The sequence below is a fragment of the Oryctolagus cuniculus genome, chromosome 4, assembly GCF_051225735.1.
Source record: "Oryctolagus cuniculus isolate XC-2025 breed Fujian yellow rabbit chromosome 4, ASM5122573v1, whole genome shotgun sequence".
Classification (NCBI taxonomy): Eukaryota; Metazoa; Chordata; class Mammalia; order Lagomorpha; family Leporidae; genus Oryctolagus; species Oryctolagus cuniculus.
This window is the reverse complement of record NC_142870.1, coordinates 91,135,428-91,148,411: the sequence shown is the minus strand read 5'-3', so window position 1 is coordinate 91,148,411 and position 12,984 is coordinate 91,135,428. Positions and strand designations below refer to the sequence as shown.

Here is a 12,984-nt window from a genome sequence, read left to right as displayed (position 1 = left end):
GTCCCAGTTGCCCCTCTTCCAGGCCAGCTCTCTGCTGTGGCCAGGGAGTGCAGTGGAGGATGGCCCAAGTACTTGTGCCCTGTACCCCATGGGAGACCAGGGTAAGTACCTGGCTCCTGCCATCGGATCAGCGCGGTGTGCTGGCCGCAGCGCGCCGGCCGCGGCGGCCATTGGAGAGTGAACCAATGTCAAAAGGAAGACCTTTCTCTCTGTGTCTCTCTCCCACTGTCCACTCTGCCTGTCAAAAAAAAAAAAATGTGAAAGGTCATATGCAAACTGATAATTGACCAGAAAGGAGCTTGAGGCATCTCCTTGGGTGGACAGGATCCTATCACACATTTGTGGTGATGGGGATAAAGGAAATGACTATGGGGACAGTGATTTGCATATTGATGTTGAAGTTTTCATTTTTTTATACTTTCCCAGAAGTTGCCTGTTTCTTTATACCTATGGCTTATCTGAAAAGGCCAACATGCCACAGTGTATCAGTAACATGGCATTGGTCTGGAAATACACATTTTTGCTTTAAAAACCACTGGATCTTGTGTTAACTCATTTTATGAAGTTTCTATTTTGGATTTATGGAAAAGTTTCAAGGACAGTATTAGTTTTAAAAAGTACAATTTTTATAGTGCAAATGTGCATAGTACATTGAAACTGCAAGCCTTTATTTGATCCTACTTATTCATCACTTATATTCACATTAGTGATGTTGAAGGCAAAACAGTAACTTTTGTCCCCATTTAGTAGCAGACTAAGACTCAATGAAGAACAAATAAAATTGGAATTTCTCAACACTGAGAGATGAGCCTGGTTTTGATATTTTAAGAAAATATATCCTCGGCCGGTGCTGCGGCTTACTAGGCTAATCCTCCGCCTGCAGTGCCGGTACTGGGTTCTAGTCCATTTGGGGCACTGGATTCTGTCCCAGTTGCTCCTCTTTCAGTCCAGCTCTGCTGTGGCCCGGGAAGGGAAGGCAGTGGAGGATCGCCCAAGTGCTTGGGCCCTGCACCCGCATGGGAGACCAGGAGAAGCACCTGGCTCCTGGCTTCAGATCGGCACAGCGCTGGCCGTGGCAGCCATTGGGGGGTGAACCAACGGAAGGAAGACCTTTCTCTCTATCTCTCTCTCTAACTCTGCCTGTCAAAACAAAACAAAACAAAATATCCTCAGATAATTCAAATGTGCAGCCAGATTTAAGAACCATGAGTGAAACAAATATTCATTGCTTGCTTTTCTATATTGGTTTTGTGCTAAGCATTAATGCTGATTTAGTGGTGTGTACAATATGGTCCTTGCCCTTTCAAAGAACTCACAATTTACTATGTTCACAATATGCATAAATAAAAGGTATAGGAGAGGAAAAGAGAAGAAGGGCCCTGTGACTAGAGGGAAAAACCAATATCATCATGTCATCACTGGCGTCAATAACGTGCACTGATTCCCAATCTATAGTCTTCCCCTTGATTGATGTTTTCCTGTTCTATTGAGAACACTACACCTCCAGCTGTTTTCCTCCATGCAAGATGGCCTTATAAGTTCCAGTGACATTCTAGGATAATAGAAGCATTCCTTCCCCCCTTTGCCTTTGCACCATATAACATACATAAAGTACTTTAATGTGTTCTCATTGATTACCATAAAAACTCTGTAAGGAGGACAGTATTTTTTTTTTTTTTGACAGGCAGAGTTAGAGTGAGAGAGAGACAGAGAGAAAGGTCTTCCATCCATTGGTTCACCCCCCAAATGACTGCTACGGCCGGCACAATGAAGCTAGGAGCTAGGTGCCTCCTCCTGGTCTCCCATAGGGGTGCAGGGCCCAAGCACTTGGGCCATCCTCCACTGCCTTCCCAGGCCACAGCAGAGAGCTGGACTGGAAGAGGAGCAACTGGGACAGAATCCAGTGCCCCAACCGGGACTAGAACCTGGGGTGCCGGTGCCACAGGCAGAGGATTACCCTAGTGAGCCGTGGCACCGACATTTATTTATTTATGTATGTATGTATATATGTATTTTGAGGATAGGATTTTTTTAATTTCAGCTTTGAGGGAGTGGAGATATCTGAGATGTGGAAGAGGTTCAAGGTCATGCCACTCATCCACAGTGTGGGTGATGTTACCACCCTGGCGACACTGTCTTGCCTCTCTTCCTCAACCCTATCTATTGCTATGGCCTTCATTTTTCCATGCATTTCCTGTACTCTTTGTCCTTACACACATCTGGAGGTAATCATGTAACCCTCTTAATTAATTCAGTTCAATTAATAAATTGCTAGGTGGATTTGGGCCGGGGTGGGGGGGCAGGTGCAAGTTACCTTCCGGGCCTTTGCGTGCTAGAGAGCTCTTATAATCAGGCTTGGAGAGCCCTCCTCAGAAGCAGTCAGCCAGGCTCATCCTCAGCAGGCAGGCTGTCTGGAGGAGTGATTGGCCTACTCTGGTGAAGGAGTCATTATCTTCCTTTCCTAAGCACTGTATACAGCTTGCACAGAATAGCACGTGGGTTGGGTTGGTTGTCTCCTCCTGGTTAGATTTGCAGGAAGGTCCAATGTAGTATCAGTTATGCACAGCTGATGGGCATTTTGTTGTTGCTGCTGTTGTTGTGCAGGATGGGTCTCCATATTATCAGTGCTCAGCCTCCTATTCTTTGGACACTAAGTGCCAGGAATTATCCTAGGCATTGTGGAAACCCATGAGTCCTCCTTCCCCATTTCCAAGTGCCCCTGAGTAAGGACCAGAGCTGCTTCTGCATGTGAGTCCTTTTGAAGTACCCTGCCAAGCATCTGTTATTTCCAAAATAAAATCTTAGTGATTCCTTGAAGCCTAGAGAATTAATTTAAATTCAGGTGTGCATGCAACGCTGTCTTGGCTTTGACCCTATCTCATGTTTTAGTTCTTTTGCTAACTGCTCTCTCCTACCTGCCCTGTAGCCGAACTAGCCACAAGTGCTATGTGTTTTTCTGCCTATGTGACATTGTTCAGGCCTCACCTTTGTGCAATATTTAAGTCCAATCTGAAAGTTTTCTCATCAGTGAGGTCTTGTTAGTTCTGCCTTCAGTAAAAAAACGATCTTGTGTTTTTGTGCATCCCAATAGTACCTTTTTAAAAGCTCACTTAGGTATCTTATCGCCTCATTGAGGTATCACCTTTAATTGGTATGGTAATTATTTTAATAGATTTTTTTTTCATAACATGAAAGCTTTTTTCAAATATCCTACCACAGAAACTCCAAGTTAGGAAGTATTTCTTATTCATATCTATTCCTCCAAGAGTGCTGGGCACCACCATAGGTAATTATGGAAATAATGTTTTCAAATTTGAGGAAGTGATCTGCTCCTCTCCTTCCTCCTCCCCCTGAGGATTCCTCTTCCCCTTCTTCTTTCTTCCATTTTTCCTGCATCCTTCGTTTCAGAGAGCTTTATCACTGAATGAGATGAAATGACAATGAAATGGGGTAGGTCACCTTCGTTGCCATCCTTCTTTAAGAATGGTGCTTGTTTCTTTTTATTGTAGATTCTACAACAATGTCTCACCCATCCTGGCTGCCACCCAAAAGCACTGGTGAGCCCCTCGGCCATGTACCTGCACGGATGGAGACCACCCATTCCTTTGGGACCCCCAGCATTTCAGTATCTACACAGCAGCCTCCCAAGAAGTTTGCACCAGTAGTTGCTCCAAAACCCAAGTACAACCCATACAAGCAGCCTGGTGGTGAGGGTAAGTGCCCAGAGTGGGAAACTTCAATGAAATAGTGATCTGTTAGAAAAAGAGAGTTCATTGATTCACTGTGTGATTGTTCTCATTGTTTATGGGCTATCAAAGGTTAAGGAGCTTCAGAAGTTATCTGGAGCAATTCCTCTTTAACAAAGAGAATAAGACCTCCCGGGGATTTATATGCCTGTGGTTACACAGTGGAATTAGAGATTTGGTCTGTTTGTTTATAGCTTACTCAGTGCCATGTTACTGCATTATCCTCCACACCCAGCCTGCTCTCTTCCAAGAGTGAGTTCCTCTCTTCTGCCTTTGAATCAGTGCCTCGCATGGCTCTCAGCAATAGTCCAATGGGAAATCCATATGCAGTAAACCCAATAAGATACCTGAAATATTTTTTTTTTCCTTCTCTGGCTGCCTCTCCTGCCTTAAACTGCTGTGGGATAAAGTTGTCTGGAGAACTCTTTGAGACCTGTCTGTGCTGGAACACACAGATAAATTTGAGGGAAGCCTAGTTCCACAGGTTTTAATAGCCATAAATTCAGTTTATATCAAATGCACTTTGAAGGTCCATGTGAGCCCAACGTCTCACATGAATGTGTATGCATACTCATTAAACCCCACGGGCAGTATAAATGGTGCCAGACTCTTAGGTTGAGAGATTCCATATTTTTTAACAGTGTCGGCAGCTCATTCACATTTTTGGAGCAGTAATTTACAACCAACAGACAAAAGACTGTTAAATTTCTGGGAGCTGAGAGAGACTAGACACTGAAAGGAGACCGAGCTCCTCTCTCTGTTTTCTGCTCCTATCTCATCTTTTAAAAATAGAAATTATGGTCTCTATGATGTTACCGGTTGCTTCTGCGATGGCATTATATATGTTTGTTTTAGCAATATTTCATGAGACTGTTTCATACTCTCTGACAGCCTTTCTCTTGCTGCAAGAAAATGCTTTACTCTAAGAATTTTAGGATTGATGTCAGAAACTTCACCAGCATCTGGCTTGTGTGAAGTGACCAACACTTAGGGTACTGGTGGAGGGCAGGCATGGTTTGTGCCTTTGAGCTGTGCTGTGAATCTTTGGGCATCCTTTCTCCAGAAAGGGCAACAAGATCATCAGAGAGCTGCCCTGTAAAAACAATAAATGATGCCTTTGGTGCTCTACTAATCTCCATATCAGTGCTTCAGGTTTTATCGCCCTTGAAGGAGATTGCACCTTTGCAATTAATCAAGGACTTAGTAGAACTGGTTTTCATTGACTCATCATTCATTAGGGATTGCAGGCTTTGAGAATGGCATCTGGAGGAGAATCCCTCTTCACAGGGACCAGGGGAGCCATGTGTGTGCTTCTGGTTGTTTTCTCAGCGTTTCTTCTTACTTGCCTTGCAGGGGCATTGTTACTTTGCCTCCTGACTTTGGGGAGAGCTGAAAATGGATGTCTCCTTACTATGAAGGGAATCAACCCGTGGTTACTTACAGTGCAGGGTGCAAACGTGGGAGACAGTGTTCATGGGTAGAACAGCTGAGGCATGCCTGAGGGCCTGGGTGAGGGCAGGTCTTGTAGTGAGGATGACAGCTGTGGCAGAGGGCCAAGGGAAGTGTACAATGATGCCCCTTTTGATTCCTTCCCCCTAGACGCTATGACTTGCACGAAGGTAAACTCCTGATGGCTCCTCTGCTGTGCCATGAAAGCCCATGCTGTGTGTGGTTCACTGTCTCTTATTTTCTAGGAGTGCTGGCATGTACTCTAATTTGTTGTGTACTCAGCAGTTCACAACTCACTGTCCCTTCTTAACATCTCCCTTTGCGTGTTTCGTTGACTGTCAAAAGTCTATTTGCATCACTTTCTCCAAAATGTTGAGATGTGGCCTAGCTCAGAAGTAATCACTCCCTTCTTTGAGTTTCCACAAATACCTTGTTCTATTACATTTCTAATAGCATTGCTATTTCTCCTTACTGTATCCCATATTGCATTACTGTATTACTATTTCTCTTACTGTATCCCATATTGAACATGTAGTATATGCCAGACACTATATTTTTGTTGCTTCATTGTCTTCTCACACAAGCCTGTGAAGTTTGACTTTCCCCATGAAGAAGTGGAAGCTTCGAGAGGGAAGATGGCATTCTCGAGGGTTTTGTGACTTGACTGATATCCAGTCCTGCTAGCCTAGCTTTTCTTTCCAGCCCAGCACGCGTGACACCCAGGCCCCATATTGTGGTGCTACTCCCTGCTTCCCTTATCAGAACACAAGCTTTGCTTCCCCCTTCAAACAATAAGAAACACGGCTTCTCACTTGTCCTTATGTTCCTTGTGGCTCTTATTACGCTGTTGTGTTTCAGCAGGGATGGTTGCACGTGGTCAGATGCTCTTACGGGTGTATGCATATTTGGACGGATGGCGGGTGACTGGCTGGGGGAGTGCTTTGTTCAGTAATGCCTCTCTTGGAGTAAGCACTTTGGAATATTAACCTCCTCATTTTAAGCAACCCCATCTTGCTTTCTGAAGTTTTGGCCATTTTTTGCAATCTGCCAGCATTTTTGTCTCTCTCTGTCTCCCCCTTTCACACTTTTTCAGAAATTTCCCTTTAATATAGACTTTTTTTTTTTGAAAGGCAGAGTGGACAATGAGAGAAAGAGACAGAGAAAGGTCTTCCTTTTTCCGTTGGTTCACTCCCAATGGCTGCTGTGGCCAGCTCACTGCGCTGATTCAAAGCCAGGAGCCAGGTGCTTTCTCCTGGTCTCCCATGCGGGTGCAGGCCCCAAGGACCTGGGCCATCCTCCACTGCACTCCTGGGCCACAGCAGAGAGCTGGACAGGAAGAGGAGCGACCGGGACAGAATCCGGCACCCCGACCGGGACTAGAACCCAGTGTGCTGGTGCTGCAGGCAGAGCATTAGCCTGTTTAGCCACGGTGCCGGCCTAATATAGACATTTTAAACACAAATATTGGGGAAATGTTTAGAGTTATTTAGAGTTGTTTTATTATGAAGAAGCTGCATCTTCATCTGCTGTATATTATGACATTGGATATTTGTTATAAGTGTAATATTCACTATATATACATATATACACATATATACATATATGTGTATGTTAAATACATATATAATACATATATAAATACATACACAAATACATATAATGTATTCACATATGTACATACATAGTATGTATATACATAAATACATGTATAATGCATATGTAAATGTATATTAAATATGTATAGTGAATATATACACACACACATATGCATATATATGAAAAGAGGGAGGGAGAGGCAGAGAGAGAGAGAGAGAAAGATCCCATCTACTAGTTGACTCCCCAAATGCCCGTGATGGCAAAAACTGGGCCACAGCTGGAGCCAGGAACCAGTAATGCAATCAAGGACTTCCACAAGGGTTATTGCCTCCCAAGGTCCACACTGACTAGAAGCTGGAATCACGAATTGAAGCCAAGAATCAAACCCAGGCAGTCCAATGTGGAATGTACGGGTCTTAAATGCTAGGCCAGTGCACGGTCCTGATTTTCTTTAATCAAAATATTAACATTGCCATTCTATGTTACTCTAAATGCTGTATAATTCATGGTTTTTTTTGGTTGAAATTTTCATACATTTCAAATTTTATATTTGAAAATATTCTCTTTGACCATTTAGAATTTTCTATACCATTAGTGAAATCTATAGAGAGAAAGTAACCTAGGTTTTATTTGCAGAATGAATTGATGAAAGCAAGGTTTTATAATGTGTGAACTCACACTGTTCTTTGCATTTAGTGCAATCTTGTCCCGCTCCTACAGTCTTATTTTAATTGCTTGAATGCTGACCTGTAAGAAACTCAGCCACTAAGACTGAACATTTGAATAGAAATCACACAAGCCCAGTTCTTCTGCTGTCACTGTCAGAACTGCTGTCCAGAGAGTGTGTGCTCTTTGCTCAGAGGTACACAGTGTGCTCAGAGCAGAGTGTGGTACTGAACAGGGCCAGTGCTTAGCCATTATTCTTCAGGTCCCTTCTGCCTAAGTTTCCCATTATTCAGGACCGTGAGTAACCTCTAGTGATGACTGCTTTTTACTTCTCCTTGTCTCATTATGCATTGTGTACAGTTGTTATCACAATATGCCCTTTAATAGATTTGCTTGTATTTGAGCTTAGTTTTAAGTTTTGAACTTTGAGTTTTCTGTTGCAATAACAGAAAATCTCAGTCTGAGTGATTTTTTTTTTTTTTGACAGGCAGAGTGGACAGTGAGAGAGAGAGACAGAGAGAAAGGTCTTCCTTTGCCGTTGGTTCACCCTCCAATGGCTGCCATGGCCAGCGCGCTGTGGCTGGCGCACTGCGCTGATCCAATGGCAGGAGCCAGGTACTTCTCCTGGTCTCCCATGGGGTACAGGGCCCAAAGACTTGGGCCATCCTCCACTGCACTCCCTGGCCACAGCAGAGAGCTGGCCTGGAAGAGGGGCAACCGGGACAGAATCCGGCGCCCCGACCAGGACTAGAACCTGGTGTGCCAGCGCCGCAAGGCGGAGGATTATCCTAGTGAGCTGCGGCGCCGGCCCGTCTAAGTGATTTTTAAAGACAAGAGGTTTATTTTCAGCCATGGTTCTGGAGGCTGGGAAGTCCAAGAGAATGGCACCTGTTTCTGATAAGGGCCTCCTGCTTCTGCAGCTCCTGTTGGAAAGCAGAAGGGGAAGTGAGTGTATGGGGAAGAGACAAAGCACAAGAGGCAGCCTGGCTGTAACACATCCAGTTGTTCAAAGAACTAAACCACTCCTGTGAGAAAGTCAATATTAGTTGCTCTTAATGACCTAATCCCCTCTTAAAGGGCTCACATCTCAGCACCACCACAATGGCAATCAAGTTTTAACATGACTTTTAGAGGGGACAAACCACCTTCAACCTACAGTATAAACCTCTCTCCCAAGAGTCCTGGAACTTTAGGGGGTCCCAGGCTGACTGCTTAGTTTTAAGTTTCTATTAGCACATTTGCACCTAACGGGATACGTGACACCTACTAGGTACTCAGTAGTGACTGCAGAACTGAATCAGTAGGGAAGCCTCCACAATATGCACCTGTTTATGTAAGTGTGTGTTGTGGAGTCTCAGGTACTTATTATGCACTATGGGTTTGCATTACTTTTAACTTCCTGTATGCATTCTTTGAACATTGTAGTCTAGCAGTTGTTTAACCACTGCAAACTTGAAGTTACCAATTACCTTTTTTTTCCTTGGTATTATGGCTCCAATCTCTGGGGTTTGCTTTCTTGTATTTTAATTCTTTGGGAACATGGAAAAATACCTACATGTTTCCTGCATCAAATTATATTTAGGAGATACCTACATGTTATCACTTTCTTTTATAAGATATTCGAATAACCTTTTTCTGAATGATTTTGGCACAGTTAAAAGTGGGATGTACCTTTTTCCCAGGTAATATTTCTTTAAGCCTTGGGGTCCTCTTATTTTGTTCCCATTGTTCTCTTAGGTCTTGTTGATTTTGGAACAGTTGGATTCCTGCAGCTATCTTTGGGTGCCTCTTTATTTCCAAATGGCTTACTGATCTAACATTATGAGTCCAAATCTATCTTTTTAAATTTATCTTATAATGGATTTTACAGTGTTATATCTGTGTCATTTTGTGTGTGTGTGTATTTATTATTTGGTCCCAGCAACTCTGTACTGGTGGGAGTGCAGTGGAGGATGGTCCAAGTGCTTGGGCCCTGCACCCACATGGGAGACCAGGAGGAAGCACCTGGCTCCTGGCTTCGGATTGGCACAACGTGCCAGCCGTAGCGGCCACTTGGGGGTTGAACCAACGGAAAAAGGAAGACCTTTCTCTCTGTATGTCTCTCTCTCACTGTCTAACTCTACCTGTCAAAAAAATAAAGAAAAAGGAAAGATAAGAAAAAAAAAAGAAATATACACATACACACACACATACATTTTCCCACTACCCCATCTCCCTCCCTCCATCTCTCAAATTGCTGAATGCAATTTGGTAATGCTTTCTACCCAGCATTGCATTAGATAACCATACAGAAAAATTCGTGAAGTTCCAAGTTTTTGAAGTTGGAATTATTTTGTGGCTACAACCTCTTAAATGTCTCTTAGGAATTCTCTTGAATTTCTGTGTTGAACTTTTGAACAAGTGAATCCATAAAGGACCAATTCACAATAATCCCACTGGTAGAATCTCTTTGTATAGATAAAATCTTTTATAGTATATCCAGCACTTCTATGTTCATTGTATTTTAATTTTGGGAAGCCAATCCTTATTGTAGTTCTTGGAGGTAGGCAGAATTGAGGCTACTTCCATTTTTCCAGTGTTAAGCCATTAGAAGTGAAGTAGCTTGTTAAGTAAGCCTGTGGCTAGTAAGAGTAGAGCTGGACTGTATTTCTAGGGCTCTTATTGATGTTAACGGATTCCATTTATCAGAGGTTTGGCTAGGTAGCCGCATAGCTTCCTACTTTACTCTTTTTGTTTCTTCATGATCTTTTAAATTAGCTTTAAAATAATGACCCTTTTCATGTAGTATTCCTACATATATCACTTTGTTCACTTCTTTTTTTATAAAATGACTTATTGTGTTTATTTATTTGATGTGTTGAGAACCAAAGAGAGGAGCAGAGGCAGGAGATCTTCCATCCCTGGTTCACTCCCCCAAATGGCTGCAACAGGTGGGGTTGGGCCAAGCCAAAGACAGGATCCTGGGACTCCATCTGGGTCTCCCGTGTGGGTGGCAGTGGCCCAAGTACCACAATGCAGGCCCCACTTCTATGTAACATAAATAAGGCCTTCGTTTTCCAACCCCACCTGTATTGCTTCACCTCAACTTTTGAAGATAGTTCATAAGTGAGTTGAATTTATTAAAGAGGGTCCTAAACTCGCAACTTTTTAAAAAGCTAGATCTGGGGCTGGCACCATGGCTCACTTGGATAATCCTCTGCCTGTGGCGCCGGTATCCCATATGGGCGCCGGGTTCTAATCCCAGTTGCTCTTCTTCCAGTCCAGCTCTCTGCCATGGCCCGGGAGGGCAGTGGAGGATGGCTCAGATCCTTGGGCCCTGCACCCGCATGGGAGACCAGGAGGAAGCACCTGGCTCCTGGTTTCGGATCGGCATAGCTATGGCTGTAGCGGCCATTTGGGGAGTGAACCAACGGAAGGAAGACCTTTCTCTCTGTCTCTCTCACCGTCTATAACAATACCTGTCAAATAAAAAAAAAAAAAAAGCTCAACCTTTCTGTGGTTTCTGCCACCCTGTGATTATTAATTCATTCTATGGAGAATACTTAGAGGTGGTTGCTAGTATGGGACTTAGTAAGTGTAACAACTGCCCAATAACTGAAATGACTGAGTTTCCCATCATGAAGGTGATAGGATTGTTTCTTTCTGTTTTCACGCTATGGCCATTTTTCATATGCTAGTCATAAAGTCTTTGAGCAGCATAACTAGAAGAGGATGTGAAGGCCTTCGAGTCTAGGGTTTTCATTTGTCAGATGTCCAATCTCAATCTAAGAGGGTGGGGAAAGGAAAGCTTTCCAAGGCTCCCAGCATTCAGGACTGAGCTGCATTCAGAACCCGGATTTCCTAAGGGTACTCTTTACACTGTACCATCGCAGTATGCAGGAAGAGGCATATCTGGGACTTGTTCCTAGGAATGAATGCATCATGAATGATTGATACTTGGTAGAGAATTAGCCATTGGTGATAAGAAGTCATGCATTCTGGCTAGAGGGCATATGAGAGAAAGATGATCAACTATGGCGGTGTACAGTCGTACATCACATTGCAGCATCTCTGTCAATGATGAGCCATGTATGCCATAGTGGCCTCCTAGGTTGCATGGCTTAGTGACATGTTAGCCACCTGATTTGTATCAGTACACTCTGATGTTTGAACAAGGATGAAATTGCCTAATGATGCATTTCTCAGAATGTGTATTTATGATTTAGGATGGGTTATTCCTCACAATTTTTGTTTTTCATGCATAGGTCAATTTGGTGTTTAGTCTCTGCTGGCTGTTAGAAAAACCTTTGTTTTTTTTAAACCTGGACATAGAAAGCAGTGATAGCTAAGTATTTAGATTTATAGAGTACTCTCCCTTCTCTGGAGTCCTATCCTATAGTCTTTATTCCCAAAGGTATGACTTTGGAGGTGCAAGTGGGAAACCTCTCCTTCTAGCAGCCCTGATGCTGGTTTCAAATTGCCAGTGATCACAGATGAAGAGTTACAGTATCTCAGAGGCTTGTTGTAATTCTGTGTGATGTGCCGTGAGGATAGTCAGAAATTCATGGGAACATCAGGAACTCTAATGAGATGTGCGTTTGATGGGCTTGCCCCTTTTCTGGATCAGGGAAAACATCTTGAGCCCCATCCATCACCATGGTGTATAGTGCATGAGTTTTAATTTTCAGGTTCTCCGGGGGGGAAAAAGGACAAGCTGTTCATTTATTAACAGATCAAATATTAATTATATTAATTTGATCTTTACATTGCATCTTCCTGCAGAGAAAATAACTTGTAATTCTTGGGCTGACAGCAGTTCCGACAGTTCTGGATAGGCATTGGCCTGTTTGGCCTCAGAAATGCCAAGGCACAACATGGGGTTGATGGTCAGAGCATTGACATTCCAACCTCAGTGTCACTGCTTGATCTTGGACTTCTATTGCATTGTCTCATTAACTCATAAAGTTAGCTGGTAATAGTAACTAATGTACAAGTTGTTTTGAATAATATAAAGACCACTGTGAAAATGTTTTGAAATCAGAATACCATACAACCCTAAGGAATTACTATTGTATATTTATTAAACAAAACTGAGAATAATTCTTGCCCTCTTGGAATATATTTTCCTACTATAATAGAAACAACTTACTGTTATTAAGTAATTGAAGAAATTATAAAATAGCTTTCATTTAATAAATGAATTTTATGATCTTATGGATAGTATTACTAATAATTATTCTATATCATAAAATACTTACAAATATGTGCTAAATATATAATAATTGTATAAATACTGATCAATATTTTTCACCTCTAATAATAATGATAGGAGTCATAGTGCATCAATAGTATATATGCCATTAAATTTAAGAACCAGGATGAATCTTAAAAATAACCTAATAAATTCTTCACATTTCCTAGTTAAGGATAGTTAATTAGAAAATAAGTTTATAGGAGCTTCAGGATTTTTGCTCAGGAATGCTGTAAATTATAAATGAAAATTGTTGAAGATACTCTTGGAGGTCAGGGGGCTTGATCAGCATTGCAG

At 42.6% G+C, this 12,984-nt stretch overlaps 1 protein-coding gene across 36 annotated transcripts in view; it reads left to right on the top strand.

Moving 5' to 3' along the window:
* Window positions 1–12,984, top strand: part of LPP (LIM domain containing preferred translocation partner in lipoma) — a 736,836-nt gene that overhangs the window by 248,238 nt on the left and 475,614 nt on the right. For all 36 annotated transcript variants that reach the window (XM_070072379.2, XM_089330868.1, XM_089330885.1 and 33 more), the window contains one exon: window positions 3,510–3,713. In XM_070072379.2, coding sequence (XP_069928480.1) covers window positions 3,521–3,713 — 193 coding nt within the window. In that variant the 5' untranslated portion in view covers window positions 3,510–3,520. The remainder of the gene's footprint in view (window positions 1–3,509; window positions 3,714–12,984) is intronic.